Raw genomic sequence first — 18,005 nt, 5'->3', positions numbered from 1 at the left:
GTTCACTACGCTGAAGTAACAGATACTTTTTTCTAATGTCCATTAAATGACTGTTAGATCGAAACACAATTTTTTCGGCATCTTATTTTAATACTTCGAAAAATTTAAAAGGAAAACTGCAAGGACACTTCAAATATGACGTGGTCGGATGTGCAGTTTACAGATGTTGTTCTTTAAGTCACTGAAGCCTCTTGAGGTATGTCTACGTTGCAATATAGCCTGTCAGCTGTCAGCTGACTCAGACTAAGAGACTGTTTAATTGCAGTGTAGACATTCAGATGCAGTTTTTCATTTTCAACAAATTTTAGCATGAAATGGGATCTTAACTGTGTCTGAGAAGCTTCCCCTGAAAATGGGTTGCTATCACCTGATGAACACCAGAAAGAACAGACCAAAAATAGTACTTGAACAAAACCTCTATCCCAAAATCATCATCATTCCTGTCACAGCTGGGGGCACAGGGGCCGGGTGCCAGTAGAGAGCAGATCCCAGTCACTGAATGTCAGCAATCAGGGCCTGCAGCAGAGATAGTCTCTAGGCAACCTCATCAGTACAGCTGGGCTGCATCAGGCTGCCTGACTGGCCCCATTTCTTTATTGGTTGGAGAGGCCAGTAGGCTAGCTTTTAGGCCACTAGCAGTTTGCTGTCTGCCCATGTGACTGCTTCTGTATTATCTTCCTGCCTTGCATTCAGCCTTGCCTCTGTCCTGCCACTACCTTGAACCCTTCTTTACCTGCTCTCCTGCTTCCTCCAGCTCCTGACCTCTGGTTTGACACGTGGCTCCAGCCTCTGCCTCTGACCCTAGTCTCAGGTTCTAACATTGGTCCTGATGCCTGACCACTAGGCCTGAAACTTTTTCCAACCACTAGGCTAGTACTGCCCTCCTGCTGGTTGCCTGACACTGATACACCCACCTATCAGCAGCGGGGGGGCTGCCACTGCTCTCCTCCTTGCATCATGAGCTCCTCAGCTCTGCTCCACCAGGCCACAGGGGGTTTGGAGTGACCTGTTTCTGGGCAGGAGCAGGCTCTGTCTGGCAAGTGAAGTGGAAGAGATTCTGTGGTCTGGGGCTCCCCTCCAGGTGGTGATGCATTCCCGGGCCTACCTACTCACAAGGGCTATTACAGGGAAAGGGAGTGCCTGGGCAGTCATGGGAAGGAGCAGGCACGGGGAGGGGGTTTCCAGGCCCAGCTATTCACAGGGGCACTTATGGTCTAAAATAAACAAAGGCAATTTACTTCTTCACATAATGCACAATCAAACTGTGGAACTTGTTGCTAGCCACTATAACAAGGTTAAAAAAAGCATTAGATAAGTTAGTGGAGGATAGGGCCATCAATGGTTATTAGCCAAAATGGTCACGGATGCAACCCCATGCTTTAGGTGTCCCTAGCCTCTGACTGCCAGAAGCTGGGAGTGGATGACTCGGCATGGATCAGTAGGTAATTGCCTCTTCCATTCATTTCCTCTGAAGCATCTGGCATTGGCCCTTATCAGAAGACTGGATACTGGGCTAGATGGACCTTTGGTCTGACCCAGTATGGCTGTTTTTATCTTGGGGGAGGGAGGTGCCTTACATTCTTGGGGGAGCTGGTCAGGAGGGGGTCCAGTACTCCTATCTGTGCAGCAGTTGATTGTCTTAGCAGGCTCCCTGCCTGTCTTGCTCCCTGCCTGTCTCACTCCCTCACTGTGCAGCGGCAGCAGCCACCAACGGGGCAATTTAACCTTCCCTGCGCAGGCATGCTGAGGAGGTCTGTGGGGTCTCTGAGCAGGGAGCTGCGTCCAGAGAATTCAAGCAGGGACAAAGTCCGAGTAGAAACCGGGAAAAATACAGATATTGGATTTTTCAAAACCCAGACATTTTTCAGAGGTTTTTGGTGGGGGAAAAAACAAAAATAAGGTGCCCGATTTATTCTGAATAAGATACTGTTCTTGCACACAGATACGTCTATAATTGGCTACTCCTGATTATTATCATGAAACGATCGGACCATTTGTGTGATTCGACACTAAGATGATGAGCCTGGAACTTAAGAGACATGGTTGCCTCAGAATAATGGCAGTCCAATCTTATGTTTAAAGAACTATTTATTTTTGTAATACATGTTTTTTTAAAAAGTCCACTCTTCCGTAGATTTAAAAAGCAACTGTATACAGCTTTATTAACCACTCTTACAGTATGATTAAGGCTAAGATTTTGTCATGGATATTTTTAGTAAAAGTCCAGACAGGTCATGGGCAATAAAGAAAAATTAATTGAAGCCTGTGGCCTGTCTGTGACTCTTACTAAAAACATCCGTGACAAAGTGGGGAGGTACAGAGTCCCCACACTGTCTGCAGCTGCTGGGCAGCTGCGGGGGCCCTGGCTCGGAGCTCCAGGAGGTCCCCACCACTCGCGGTGGCCAGGAACTCTGGGATACCCCCACCACCCATGGTGGCTGGGAGCTGTGGGGTCCCCATGCTGCCTGCGGCAGCCAGGAGCTATGGGGCGGGTCCCTGTTGCCTGTGGTGGCTTGGAGCTGCAGGGGGCCCCCACCACCTCAGGCAGTATGGTACCTCACAACTCCCGGCCACCACCGGTGGTGGAGGGGACCCTGCAGCTCCCAGCAGCCATGGGCTGAAGTCATGGAGATCTCTGGAAGTTACGGATTCTGTGACTTCTGCAATCTCCGTGAAAAAATCATAGCCTTAAGTATGATTTATCTGCTTTTATGTAGAATGTTACAGAATACCTGACAGAACTAAAGAGGAGTTGCAATCTCATATGGATTATATGCCCACACAGTGGCAGCTAGTCCGGCTAGTAAAACTATGTAAACATTAGTCTTCCCTCCTGCCCCCTGCCCCCCGCAGCCCTTAAAATTTGTCGCCATTGCACTACCACCAATGCCTCTCCACTAGCAGAAGCAACAGAGGGCATGTAGTATTGCCAGTCTCAAATTACGAGTCAGATCCACAAAATCATGAGCTTCTTAATGTGAGGATTCTGTTCATTGGTGTTCTGTTTTCTAATCCTTTAGATCATGCTCCGTTCATGTTTTCATGCTGTTCTCTACATCCATGAGGGCTAGAAATTTACTAAAAAAAATTAAAGCTGACATGCTCATGTGACCACTTTACTCCAGAACAACAAATAATCACAAGTCTTGTGATAAAATCGTAAGAGTTTGCAATGCTTAAAGTGCTTAGTTTAGCTCAGATAGTAGAAGCCGTTGTAAAGTCCATTTATTTATGTCTGAATACTGGTGACATCACAGAATTTTCAGAAGCCTTCTTAAGGCATTCTAACTGCACTCTCAGCAGTTGACTTCCCAATGATCTGCCACACACCATCCATCCATCCATCCTTCCATCCATCCATCTCCTTGCTGGTCATCCCCTACTGCGATGACCTACCACCATTCCTTCCATAATAACTTCCTTGCATTCTTTCTATTTCTATGCCTGATGTGACCAAAGTTCATAAGTTTGTGCCTGTTGATTTCTGAGATCAGATTCAACTTCTCTTCAGCAATATTTCAAAAACAAGCATTTGTTCTCTTCCATCCAGGAGATACACAAGTGTCTTTGTTAGGACCATATCTTAAAGGCTTCAGTTTTCTGCTTGTCAGCAGCATTATTTCCCAGGAATCCCATCCATAAGTTGTTATGAAAAAATAAGCTTTTTATTTTTTTCATAGCACTTTATGGATGTGAATTCTGGGAATCTAATGCTGCGGACAAGAAGAAAATTGAAGCCTTTGAAATATGGTAGAACAGAGGCTGGACTTCAGTCATTGTTTGTTTAATTTCATCTGGCTGAGAGAAGATATGGATGACAGGATGGTTAAAAGCACTGGTGTCTGCTGATGCCCTGTCTGTCTGAACACTGCCGTTTGTGTAATATATGTTACAAACACATACATGACACATTGCCTACATATTTAAAAAAATTAAAGTATCAGCATATAGGTAAGCTTGAAGGATATGAAACTTTCAAATTTTGACTTTTTGTAAGAAAATTGATCTTATTCAGTTTTTAAAATCTTGATTATCTGTGAAAGTCCAGAGTCAAATTGGACAGCAGGAAGGCAAGATGGGATGCATTGGGGACAAGCAGGAATGTGTGTAGCCTATGCTGAAGGTAGTGAATGGGGATTTCAGAGGGAAGAGGATTCTTTGGGCATGTAGGAGGTCCAGGGGTTGTGGCAGTGTTGGTGTAGAGGAGGGAGAGCAGGAATGCATGGAGAGGCTAGAGGAGGAAGAGGTCTTGCATGTTGGGGACATTGGGTCTGGGCTGGGGAGATGAGTCTCTACTTGAACAGTTCCCTATGGCACTGCTGCTTTTGCTCCACTGCTCACTGAGGCAGGATTGCAAGGGGAGCTCTTAAAGGCGAATTTGATGCTGTGGAACTTTGCTCTGCCCTACCCTATCCTACCTCCCCCACTGTCGTAGCACTGTTTTTCCTAATACAGCCCACTTTCCTATCCACATCCTTCCTTATTCATCAGACCTGTGCATATCCCTCCCACCTCAACACCAGAAAGCAGGGCTGGAGAGCTAAAGGTAATGGGGAGATGGCTGTATGTGAGGAGGTTGTGAGCAGAGATGTGAAGGAAGCATGGCAGGGTTAGCGGGGATATCTTTGTTCCTATCTAACAAAGATAGGAAAGGGTAGGGGGCCAGGCATGGAGGAGCCATCTATGATGCTCCCAATCAATGCCCCTATTCTCTGGAGAAAGTATTCATCTTGCCTAGCATGAGTTTCACTCCAATTAATTTGATCTTGTCTGAGAATAGATTTGCAGCATACAAAGTGGCTGGAGAAGGGACCCCTTAAAAAGCAACTTAAGCAAAATTAGCCCTGACTAGTCTATAAACATAACAATGGGAGACCATAGTTGTTAGTATTTTAGATTAATTACAAACTAATTTATTCAAATGTAGCCTCCACATGACTTCAGTTAAGCTGAACTATATGGAAAGTTTGAAGATTCTATCTTATTCTGTTGATGAGGTTATTCTGGTCAAAAAGAGAGAGAGGACAAAGGCTAAACTTTTTTTTTTTTTTTAAAGCTCATCAAAAAGATTTTAAAAATCTTTTTGAACTCAAAACAATTAATGAATTTCCTTTAGTAACAAATTTGGAGATGGTACACTGTATTATTCATACATAAGAAAGCTATTCAGTTCCCATTCCAAGTTCAAAGCTCAACTCATCTGTAACTGGAATTGGGGCCACTGCCTCCATCATGAGATTTCTGGTAATATACACAATTAACAAACTAGCTTGGTCAGATTGTGAGATTGTACAAAATAAACTAAGAGCACTCTTGTTGTGCTTGCAGTTTTGCAGAGGAGAGAAGATTGGTTCTGTTCTAAATAAGATGAGTCTGACTATTAGTTGATTTTTACTTCTTGGAATAGGACTAATAGAAATTTGGTTTACTTAATTTTTGAAGGCAGGGTCTTGGAAGTTATGTCAAAACATTTTGTATATTGTTGCCTTGACTTTAAATTAAACAGGTGCCCTGACTTTAAATTGGGCAGTCTAATGTTCTCACTTCCAGTGCAAATGAGGAGTATGTCATCCAAACAATCATTTAAAAAAGTACAGAAACTTGTGTGTGAAGAGTACAATGTTCTCTTAGAAATGAAGTAAATGTGTGTATTTGTGTGTAAGGGCTTTATTTACTGAATAATTTTATGGCAAACATTTTTTAATGTACTATGATCCTCTTTACTTTAGCCCAAACTTGTTGTAACTGCAACTTTTGGGATAGAACCAGGAAGGAGAGTGGAATACATGCCGCTTCTAGAAAGAGCACTGGAAATGATACAGCACCAACCTCAGAAAGTTCTCATATACAGTCGACCTCACTTGGTAAATTTATAGTTGTTCTTGTTTATTAACTTTTTATGTATCTTCTTTTTTTTTCTTTTTTAATCAAATATGTTTTGCTGTGCATTTTAATTGAGATCTTTTGTGTCATGAGATTTAAATAACTTTTAATTAGCTAGTAGAGCTTCTGTGTCTGAGAGATTAGGTATACTAGCTTTGTTCAAGGTATCCATATGGGAGACTAGATGCTGCATATCTCTTGAGCCAGTGTCTTTTATTCCATCTGGTTAAATTTCATTGAATATTTCTGTTTCTTGGTGTATAGGGAACTGTTCCTCTAGTCTCAGGTCGTGACCTTGATTGGGATGAAGAAATAGCAAAAGCCAAGCCTCATGATTGTGTTGCTGTTCGTTCAGATCATCCACTTTACATTCTTTATACATCAGGAACGACTGGCTTGCCCAAGGTAGGGTACTATCTTTAGTATAAATATCTGTGACCAAACTATTTTCCGTTCCATATCAGAGAGCATTTAATTAAAAGGCTGAAAATATTTGCCAAAGCTCACTGCAATGAATGATAAGCATTGTTAAAACTGCTTTGATTTCATTTGCTCGCATTTCATTACTTTAACTTTTTAAGATTTAAAGTTCATTGTCTTCCAATAAATCATAATAGTGGATCTGAATGTGAATGACATAAAATAAACTGAATTCTAATCTAAACGTTTGTTTAATATAAATTCTTTAGGAGAAGGGACATATTTCTTCTCTATGTATGCACATTCTATATTAGCAGTGTGATATGTTGTATAATAATTTAGTGATAGGTTGGTCAACAGTGTTTACTTTGTGATCACTTGTTTGTTTGTTTTATACTGAATAAAGGAGGATCAGATAATACTCCATGAATTTTAACTGGAATCCGGGTGTAATGTTGAATAGTTCTTTCATTAAAAAAAAAAAGCATATAAAGATGGAAGTTGAGATTGAATAAGGTTAGACAACTAAGGCAGCATATGCTTTGAAGACTTTAGCTTTTCAAATTCAGTCAGTTATATATCTTTAGAAGAATTCTGATATGCTGAGTAGAACACAGAATGCCCCAAACTTCTTTCTTGGGCTAGTTTTATTGCTATATTAACATTTTTTTCTTGTGTTAATTTGTATATTTTTCCAACTCTCCTCCCCCCGCAAGCTCGAGGAACTTTAGTCAAAAACTTAAGATATCTAAGACATTAATGAAAATGTTACATTTTGTCTGCTTTCCCTCATTATTTTAAGATTAAATGTCAAACCTGTTTCACCTTTGCCCATTGGCTGACTATTGCTCAAATCAGTCTAAAACTGTACACTACTAAAGCAGTAGCCCATAGGGTTTGTGTTAGAACTTCCTTACCGCAAAGGAAAGGAGTATTTCTTCAATAAAATACCTGAAGCAATACTCCATTTAATCACATATGATGCAGATTTAAGTGTCTTCTCAAACACAGTGAATAGGTCTCCCCTCACAAGGGTTCGTGGGAGAGCCCACAGAGGTTCACAGGGAGGGTGGAGGAAGCATCTAAAAAGACTCTGTCTTAGTGGAAAGCCCATTATATCTTTGTGGAAAACAGATGCTTAATATCCTAACACTTAACTCTAAATTGTTTTTGGTTTACTGACTCTAGGGAATGCGAGATGGGTGGAAGTAGGGTAAGGGCATGTCAGTGAGAAATCTGGGTCCAGAGGCACCAGCTATATGCTTTTCCATCCCTTTCATTTGCCCCCTTCTGGCACTGGAAGGATCTTCTCTATATCTTAACAAGCTGGAAAGAGAGCTGTATAGTGCTGGTGGCTGGGTGAGGTCAGTGGAATATGTAATGGATGGCCTAGTAGGTGGAGGAAAATACTGAGTGAGCAGAACCCGAGATAAATAGCTAAAAATACAATTGCACAACAAGAAGAAAACCAAATAAGAGGGAGAAATGGGGGCAGAGAACAGAACAGAAAATCTTAAAATAGAGGCAATGACTGGCATGAAAGGACATAGGCTGAGAGAGGGGAAAGGGATTCCCAGGTGCCTATTCATCTTGAGGTGAAATCCAATTAAAAGGGCTAGGAACCCTACCTATCCTCAGTGAGAAGGAGCTTTTCACAAACAAATAGCAATCCAGTTAATCAAAGCACAGAGGAGTCAAACGCATGTTGCTTCTTTTGAGAACTCTAATAAAGTACTTAGATGAAATAACAAAGTTATTGTGGGGTATTACAGCTAAGCTTACATAAGTAGGTGCACATAGGTCCTGTGATCCCAACTCTTCCAAAATTTCTAGCGACTGTTGTGCTAACTGCATCCCAGAAGCAACTTTTAGATGTCAATAGAGTTGGCCAAAACTTGTAATCTCCACTTTTTGAAATTTGATTTAGTTCTGATTCAGACCGGAATAAAACCCTTGTTTTTCAAAATTTCCTGCAACCCACACATTCTATTTAAAATTTTTACTTTGGAAACTTCAGTACATGATGTTTCCAAAATGAAATCGGCTCTCCAGGACTCTGCCACTAGTGTATGAAATTGATTGTGGTTCTTCCGCCCTATACTGTACAACACTGGTGAAATAGCAGCTAGCTAGTCAGACTCTGTATGTTTTTGTGAAACATTCTGGGCTCAACGAATCGGCGTTTTCCAGTGAAAGCCTGTTTGGTCGGAAAATTCTCAATCAGCTCTAGTTCTCAACATAACTGACTGTGCAAAATAAATATATATTATTCCATAGCATGGTGCTTATGTTTCTGTTACTGAAGAGAAGGAGAGGATTAATTTCTGTACATACTTGAATTAAATGTTTTATAACTTTTTTGTTTGTAAATGTGTGGAAAACTGATTTTGAATAGAGGATTTTAGCTGGGTGATGGTTGTGTTCTGTAAATAATTGGCAGCAGATCTAATATTTTGTTCTATCTTTTTTGAACTAATTCTCCAGGTAATAATGCAAAAGTTAATTTTAATCCGTACTTGGCCTTTCTTCAATGGGACTACTTGTATGAGCAAATATTTATAGGATTGGGCTGTTATATTATTCTGATATGGCAGGGATGTCAAAGTTCAAGTTAGACAACTTTAAATATTCTAGCTAATTTACAGTAATGAGATTTTTTTAATAGAAGGAGATTTAATGTGTGTTTGCCTTTTAAGTGATCTTAATTTTAAATTACTTCTCACTTAGGGTGTTGTTAGACCAACAGGTGGCTATGCGGTTATGTTGAACTGGACAATGTCCACTATATATGGACTCAGACCTGGAGAGGTAAGTGCTATTTAAATTGTAGTTGCATGTATTAAAACTTTTTGGAACTTTTTTTTAACTGAATTTAATTTTTTTTTTATTTTAGGTGTGGTGGGCAGCTTCTGACTTAGGCTGGGTAGTTGGCCATTCCTACGTTTGTTATGCACCTCTCCTGCATGGGAATACAACTGTTTTGTATGAGGTAAATGATTGAAAGAGACACAGTAGGTGTTCCCCAGCATGAAGGAAGCACTGGGAGGGAGGGGGAGGAGTTGATCAGCGGGGTCTGCGGACCCCCTGGATACCATCTGGGACCTCCACGGACCCCAGTTTGAGAAACACTGGTATACGTAACTCCATTGAAGGCAACAGGACTACATACATGTATAAAGTTAAATACATATGTTTTTGCATTAAAGTTACATGCTTGTGGGTCTTTGCATGATCATGGGCAATAGTGCGCTATCATGAAATAAACAAACATACGTTTGGGAAGAAATTTGGGATTTTTGTTATCTTGGGCCAGCAAAGAATGACTGCTTTGGAGGAAACACTTTTGTAACCATGGAGATAATGGAGGATTGGCTCTGGTGGTTTAACACTGTGGTTCCCAAACTTTTTAGTGCTATGGCTCCCACACAGATGGTTTAAAACTTGGTGGCTCTCTACAACCAAATACAGTGTTTATTTTTTTTTCTTTAATTGACTTAGGATACTAGATTCAAGAGTTCAGGACACTATAGTTCAGATGGTTTACTTGTTCTGCATATCCCACTCTTCTTTCGGATCATGGTCCTGCCCCGTCAGTGCATGGCCCAGCACATATAGCCTAGTTAAGACCTTAAACAAGTATGAATTAATCAAGGATCTTGAAAATTTCCTCCGTAGTTGTTCAGTTTAGGATTTCTTTGCAAAATAAGTCTTCAGCTGTTATACCCGCTTTGACAAATCTCATGTGTGACAGAAGCTGAGCCATGTTGGCTATGTTTGAATTTATCAAGCTGCAGTGCACAATATTGCCTCTTAACTTGTTTTGTCAACTGCTTCTGGATGTTTTCTGCAAGATAACCATTGTGTCGATGGATGGTATTATTTGACATAAACATGGTTATCGGTACCATGGCTACTTATTCCTCAGTCATAATTCTACATGTCTATTGCTTCTGGAATTTGAATTGTCTGGTAAATGGTGTGTGCAGGTTTACCTTTTGCAATTCACCTGGCCACAACACAAGATCATTTAAAGCATTTTTGAGGAAGAGTTGCTTCTTTACACATAACTTCTCTCACTCCTGCTGCTCCCCCAAGCTTTAATTCTTGTTTCCAAAAGAAAAATTGCTGCTCTTGTTTTTCGAATTCTGGGTGTTAAATGTCTCTCTAGTTTCCCTGGCCTCATGCTTTCATTTACTAACACCTGAAAACAAGTGACATGTTTTGGCTATGGACTTTCCTCAGTAATACGGAGACATGAAAATTCAAATATAATGTAACTATCATCACATTATTTACGTTTCTTCATGTTATATTTAACTGTGTTAAAACCATCATCTTCTTCTGCCAAACATTAGCTACATGTAGGCTTAGTATGTGGTAAAAGTTGTTCCCTTATTAAAATCAGACACTGATACCCACGCACTCTAGGGCACCCACTTCTACCCAGTTCCTAGGGCTCAAGGCACCTGGTTGACTTAGGCACCCCCACCCTTTCCCAGTTCCTAGAGCTCTGGGGGAAAGGCACCTACCCATACCCAATTCCTAGGGCTCAGGGCGTACTCTTCTGTGGGTTTGCAGGATGTTTTTACCAGTGAAAGAGACTTACACAGTAATATCCTTAACGTCTATTTATTAACAATCACCAAAACAGAATGCACACGCTAAGCATACAATGCTCACCACTCCCAATAAGGTATATGAGCTTTTCCTGCTGGCCAGTTGGGATCGGGTCATCCAAGGACTCTGCACGATGTGATTGGCAGAGTGTTGAAGTCTGGCAGCTCTGATCTTGGGGTTGTGTCCTGGAGTTGGTTCCAAAGAACTTCCTTTTGGATCCCAGTTTTATATAGTGAAACTTGAGTCCTGCTTAGCTGTAGCTTAACCAAAGTACAATAAAAAGGTAATTTTCAACAATCCTAGCCCATTATGAAACAATTATTTAACTAATCATACCCCACCACCATAGTAGATTTATACCGAGCAAAATTAATTATACAACAGATGGAAACAATCAAAGAACCAGACAGAGACCATACAGATAAACAATAGAAAAGTAGGGACCATAAAGGCAAAACAATGGAGGTTTGGGTTTTATAATCAGAACTATTGATAAGTGATTCCTTGCCAGACAGAATGCTCTCAAGCAAAGTTTTCTTTAAACATCTTAAGAGATTCCTTGCTTATCTGGTGATGGTGGGCACTATTAGGAGGGGTGCCTTCTTACCAGCCGGATATTACCTTGTTTTGGTATACTTTAGAAGGAATGTGATGATGTGACTTTCTGCTTCTCAACTCATGGCTGCTAATATGGCTGCAGGGAAAGGCCCAAGGCTTTTGCTGTATCCAGTTTTCCTTTTGCCTTATACTGCCAAAGCAGTTCTTTGCTGTCTAGTGTCCAGCAGGTGGTGAAAGCCTTTCTGTATCACCTGGGAATATTGGCTTTGGCAGCTGTTATTAGGTTAATGTGGTGATGATAATTGGCAGAGGTCGGAGGGATACAGCTTTCCAAAAGTTCCACTGAGGCTTCGAAATAGCAGGATCTGGAGACTGACCTGAATTACCAGGGGTCTGTGTTGGCTTTTGGGAAAGTTGTCAAATACTATCCCTGTTGATGGCAAAAGGTGGCTGCTGTTCTCTTACAAAGCAAAGGTCAGGCGTATAGCATTTTTGTCAGTGTGCTAAGAGTGCCATGCTCCTTAGTGTTGCAGAGCAGACAAAGGTCTTCTGCCACTGCCCGTGACGACAGTTTTTCTCCCGCGCAATCGTTGGTATCATAGCCCCACAAATTGTGGTGGTTGTTGAAGTCGCCTACGTGATGGTGGGGTGGCTTGAAGGTGGCAGCACTGCGAGAGGGCAAGTTCGTTAATGGGAGTTGTCATAAATATAAAGGGAAGGGTAACCACCTTTCTGTATACAGTGCTATAAAATGCCTTCTGGCCAGAGGCAAAACCCTTTCACCTCTAAAGGGTTAAGAAGCTAAGGTAACCTCGCTGGCACCTGACCCAAAATGACCAATGAGGGGACAAGATACTTTCAAATCTGGAAGAGGGGGGGCGGGAATAAAGGGTTCTGTCTGTGTGTTGTTTTTGCCGGGAACAGATCAGATCTGCAGCCTTCCAACTCCTGTTAAGTTAGTAAGTAATCTAGCTAGAAAATGCGTTTGATTTCCTTTTGTTTAATGGCTGGTAAAATAAGCTGTGCTGGAGGGAATGTATATTCCTGTTTTTGTGTCTTTTTGTAGCTTAAGGTTTTGCCTGGGGGGATTCTCTATGTTTTGAATCTGTAAGGTAAGGTATTTACCTTCCTGATTTTACAGAGGCGATTCTTTTACTTTTTCTTCAATTAAAATTCTTCTTTTAAGAACCTGATTGATTTTTCATTATTCTTAAGATCCAAGGGTTTGGGTCTATGTTCACCTGTACAAATTGGTGAGGATTTTTATCAAGCCTTCCCCAGGAAAGGGAGTGTAGGGCTTGGGGGGATATTTTGGGGGAAGAGATCTCCAAAGGTCTCTTTCCCTGTTCTTTATTTAAAGCGCTTGGTGGTGGCAGTATACTGTTCAAGGACAAGGCAAAGTTTGTACCTTGGAGGAAGTTTTTAACCTAAGCTGGTAAGAATAAACTTAAGGGGGTCTTTCATGCAGGTCCCCACATCTGTACCCTAGAGTTCAGAGTGGGGAAGGAACCTTGACAGGGGTTTATCGACATTCACTACCGTCAAGTTGATGACCTGGATGGCGATGGAATTAGGGGTTGTGTTAGGGAGTAGCTGTATAGAGTTCTTCACATCATCTTTGGTATATGTTACCAGGCCTTGTTTTGGATGGAAGACTGCTAAGATAGGGATCTATCTGTTGATCTTGGAGCGATGACTTTTTCACTCAATTTACATTTCCTCCGGTCAATTTTCTCAGTTCATAGGATCTTCGTGAGGTAGTTGCATTTTGTGCTGGATAAACCCTTGATATTTAACTGCATTATATGCAGTGAGGGGCCATTGTCTGGTTTGACTTGGAAGGTGCCATTTTTGCCATTGCTTTGCTGACCTGTAGGCCTTTTCGGGACATTTGATCATCAATTTAATGACATTTGTTGTGCTTACACACATAGGAGGAGAGACCACAAGCAGGTTGTCATTTCATCCCTAAAGAAATTTATGAAGATGTTCCTACCCTAGGACATCAACCAGCACCTGTGTGCAGCACAAAGTATGGGGTGGTTAGCACAAATTGATGCCACAGTTGGATTGTGGTGATTATCCTGCAAGTGAGGCAAGTGGAAGTCTGCGATCTGGGCTATTATTTAAAAGATAAACTGTTGTTAATTGTAGAGAGGTTTCTTTTTGTTAGCATTTGAAGGGAAGAAAATGAGTGACTGGGAAGGAGGGGGTACTCCTGGTGGAAGGGTCAAATATGCGTTAGTAGGAGCATTGCCAGCAGATTGAGGGAAGTGATTATTCCTCTCTATTCGGCACTGGTGAGGCCACATCTGGAGTATTGCATCCAGTTTTGAGCCCCCCACTACAGAAAGGATTTGGACAAATTGGAGAGAGTCCAGCGAGGGTAATGAAAATGATTAGGGGGCTGGGGCACATGACTTTTGAGGAGAGGCTGCGGGAACTGGGCTTATTTAGTCTGCAGAAGAGAAGAGTGAGGGGGGATTTGATAAGTCTTCAAGTATCTGAAGGGGAGTTCCAAAGGGGATGGAGCTAGGCTGTTCTCAGTGGTGAAAGATGACAGAACAAGGAGAAATGGTCTCAAGTTGCACTTGAGGAGGTCTAGGTTGGATGTTAGGAAAAATTATTTCACTAGGAGGGTGGTGAAGCAGTGGAATGGGTTACCTAGGGAGGTGGTGGAATCTCCATCCTTAGAAGTTTTTAAGGCCTGGCTTGACAAAGCCCTGGCTGGGATGATTTTGTTGGTGTTGGTCCTGCTTTTAGCAAGGGGTCGGATTAGATGACCTCCTGAGATCTCTTCCAACCCTAATCTTCTATGATTCTATGCCACCTCCAAGAAGGACAGCATGGCTTGTATTTAACCCAACCCCTTATAGTGGAGAGCAACAAAAGTGGAGTGATTGGCATGCACAGTTCAAAATGGCAACCAGTCTTAATGAGTGAGCTGAGTCCAATAAGCTGAAGTTCCTGAGCCTGTTGCTCATAGGGAAAGACAGGGAGGATGAGGATTTAGCAGTAAGGTTTGACAGGCCTATAAGTGTCTAACAGATGCTCTTACACATTCTATGGAGCCTACAGCATGCACTGACTGAGATTGGGCAGCTTTCCTCAACTATGGGAAGAAGCCAGAGGAAAGTGGTTGTGAACACTTTGCCATAAACAGGCTCTGAGATGCAAGATGCTCTAGCTTGAGATCAGTTAGTCAGTTATGCTTTTAGTGGGGAGATGCAACTACAGCTCTGGATGGGGACGTCCCAAAGATTAGATGAAACTATCAGGCTATCTATAGAGATGGAACTGGTGAGGAGACTGGAAGTTTTAGTTTTCAAGGTACTGGTGCTAGGATGTATATCCATTCTCTGGAAGAAGAGAAGTGGGGACAAGACCTCATTGTATGAGTCATGGGTCATGTAGACAGTGTTGGGAGTGTTAGAATTATGGGGTGAAGTGGATCATTTTAAGGAGGCTGTGAAGATTCAGGCCCAGTGCAAATTACCATGGAAATATCAGCCCAGATCATGGTGGATGTAGGATCAAAGTGAGGAAGCGGATGGATGCTGGCATTCTGATAGCCCTGACCATTTTTGGAGGGAATGCCCAAGGAGGGAGTGGCACTTGGGGAAGGGAAACAGAAGAGAGCAGGGTCCTCATGCTCAGAGAGACAGAAGAGGTCAGCAGGAAGATACTGATATAGAGAAATTGATAAGATGGAAAAGAACGGATAGTGGGGAGTTCCCAGAGGAAATTCGGTGGCATCTTGCCTGAAAAGCTATCAGACTGTGTGGCAAGAGCTGAGTGTTAGACCGGTATCCCCTGCCTAGCACTTTCCTCCCTTCCTTCTTGCTGTTCAACTATTTTCCCATTGCACCTGGGTTCACATAGGGGATAAGACAGGTATGTGGGGTGGTAAGATCTGTGTTAGCTCATTTTAAGACAGATTCTCTTTATTTGATTTAAAACCATCTGCAGTCACCCACATCGGTTAGAGGTCTTCTTTTTAGAAACTTCCCCTTATCTCATTATTTAATCTTTAAATCAGACATTCTCCCTACTTCATTCCTTTTGGCCTTATAACTCATTATTTTCATGGCCTTCCTTCTACTTGCTAGTCAGGGCCTTTCTTTTAACACATATATAGTTCCTTAACCAATAAGCTAATTTTTATTCTTTAATTTTATATTTATCCTACAACTTCCTAATACTAGTGCCAGTTGTTTTAATTACACAGGTGTCATCTGCTTGTCAGTACAGGACCAGGATTTGTCACCTAGAAGTTCTGAATGCAGGGGTGCCAGAACCAGGGGGGAGTTAGGAGGGCCATGGCTCCCTCACTTTTCAGGGGCTGTGCTTTACGGCAGCCCCAGTGTCTTCTGGTGTGTGTGTGGGGGGGAGGTGCTGAGGTGGGTCTCAGCCCCCAATCATCATGGGGCTCTGCCCCCGCTTCTCCTCTTCCCCCTGAGGCCCTGGTCAGGCTGGGAGCCAGGCCCTGGTAAGAGCCACCCAGGGAACCCAAGCCACTGTGGGGAGCCCCGGGCCCTCCATCTGCTCTGGGCTGGTGGGGACGTGGAGGTGGGGACATGGGCCAGGGTCTGCTCTTGGGCCCCCTGGCCCCCTGCCAAGGGCAGGTGAAGGGTCTGGGGCTCCTCACAGCAGCCCGGATGCCCTTGGTAGGCAGCTCTTACTACAGCTTGGTTCCAGTTTCTGGCCTGGCCAGGGGACAGAGCCTCAGGGGTAAGAGGAGGAGTGGGACCTCAGGGGAGAGTTGGGGCCACTGTGCCAGCGCTGAGGCCCCCCACCCTTTTACATAGATTCCAGTGCTCCTGTCTGAGTGCAGATATGAAAGAGGTGACTCATTATTGTAAAAAGTAGAGACATAAGCCTGGTGTGAGGGGTCCTCCCCCAGGGTGCAAACTAGAACTGGGGTACCACTGATCTCCCTGCCTTACCAGTCTGGGTTCCCTCTCACACAGTGACATTGTGACAAGCTGCAAACCCCTCCAAGCTTGCACTCTCACCAACATCCACAGGCAGGGACCATACCCAGCTGTGTTCATGAATGCTCTGGCCAGTCACTGCATGAACCAACAATAGAGAGGCTCCAGACATAATACCCGCAGCCTATGACCCCAGAGCTGTACTGTCCTGCTATGGTCAGAAGCTCAACCAGTATGAATTTATTACTCAGTCCGCCCCTCTCTTGATGTGGAGAGGACATGCACAAAGCCTTTGTTAACTGAGCTGATATTTTTCACTTCACTCAAACCACACTGTTTTAGGTAAAGAATATAATAGATTTATTAACTACATAAAGATAGATTTTAAGTGATAAGTGATAGCAAACAGATCAAAGAGGATTACTTAAGAAATAAACAAAACACAATCTAAATCTTATGCAGTACACAGGATTTGAATCAAACAGGGTCTGACCCTGTTAGATAGTAAAATCAGTTTGTCGATGTTTTATACACAGGCAGGAATCCTCTCTACCAACCTGGGGCGAGCACTTCCGTCAGTTCAGTCGTTGTTTCTAAAGTGTTTCCAGGTGTTGAGTGAGGCCGATTGGTGAAGTCACTTCCCCCTTTTATAGTTTCTTCCCTATGGAGGGAACACCTTTGTTCCAAGCCAAGTTGCCAGCCGAGTTTGTGGAAAAATATAGGTACCAAAATGGAGTTCAGTATCATATGGTCTAGTCACATGCCCTTGCATGCTTCACTGAGTCATAGCATCTATTATTCATAGGCAGACTGAAGCACTCCCCGGTAAGGTGGGGGACAAGCTTCTCCTGAGGCCCATTGTTTTCCTTAATGGCCCATTATCTTGAATAGACTCTTCACAACTGGCTGTCTAGACTGGAAGTATCTTGGTTTGTGGGTGTCAGCCAGGTGCAACCACATTTGAAATACAGATACATAGTCAATATTCATAATTCCAGATACAAAAATGGTACATGCATACAAGTAGGATAATTATATTCAGCAAATCATAACTTTTCCAATGACACCTCACATGACACATTTTGTCCAAGATGCATCAGAATTATGTCATCATATCATTAATCATACTACTATGATGACTATGGGGTGCAGAGTGTCACACCTAGTACTAAAAGAAAAAGAACAGTTTCTAGCTGCTTGCATCTACACCACACAAAGGCCAACAAACAGCTTAACGTCTTCATGAGTGGACACAGGCTAGACCATGACTCAGTCTGTGTATCTAGCTGTTACACTGGACCGTAACTTGAGTTTTCAAGCAAAACCTTACTAAGATCACACTGTAAATAAAAGACAAGAGACAACCTGATCAGCAAACTAGCTGGTTCCTGGGGAGGCAATTAAGAAACTCTGGGCTTGCCTTGTGCTATTCTGTAATAGTGTTGCTCCCTGGTGTGGCTTAGCTCTTCTCACATGGGATTGGTAGACACTCAGTTAAATGGAACCAAGTGTTTAATAACAGATACCATGAAACTGACTGACCTGTCCTGGCTTCCAGTCATGTTCAGCCTCAACCCTCCTGACATGGGGCAA

At 42.6% G+C, this 18,005-nt stretch overlaps 1 protein-coding gene across 3 annotated transcripts in view; it reads left to right on the top strand.

Moving 5' to 3' along the window:
* Nucleotides 1–18,005, top strand: part of ACSS3 (acyl-CoA synthetase short chain family member 3) — a 130,603-nt gene that overhangs the window by 31,615 nt on the left and 80,983 nt on the right. For all 3 annotated transcript variants that reach the window (XM_084617372.1, XM_084617371.1, XM_084617373.1), the window contains exons 4-7: nt 5,730–5,864; nt 6,148–6,288; nt 9,031–9,111; nt 9,197–9,292. In XM_084617372.1, coding sequence (XP_084473498.1) covers nt 5,730–5,864; nt 6,148–6,288; nt 9,031–9,111; nt 9,197–9,292 — 453 coding nt within the window. The remainder of the gene's footprint in view (nt 1–5,729; nt 5,865–6,147; nt 6,289–9,030; nt 9,112–9,196; nt 9,293–18,005) is intronic.

The sequence above is a fragment of the Lepidochelys olivacea genome (genome assembly GCF_965140295.1).
Source record: "Lepidochelys olivacea isolate rLepOli2 genome assembly, chromosome: 1".
Classification (NCBI taxonomy): Eukaryota; Metazoa; Chordata; order Testudines; family Cheloniidae; genus Lepidochelys; species Lepidochelys olivacea.
This window is presented reverse-complemented; position numbering and strand designations above follow the sequence as displayed.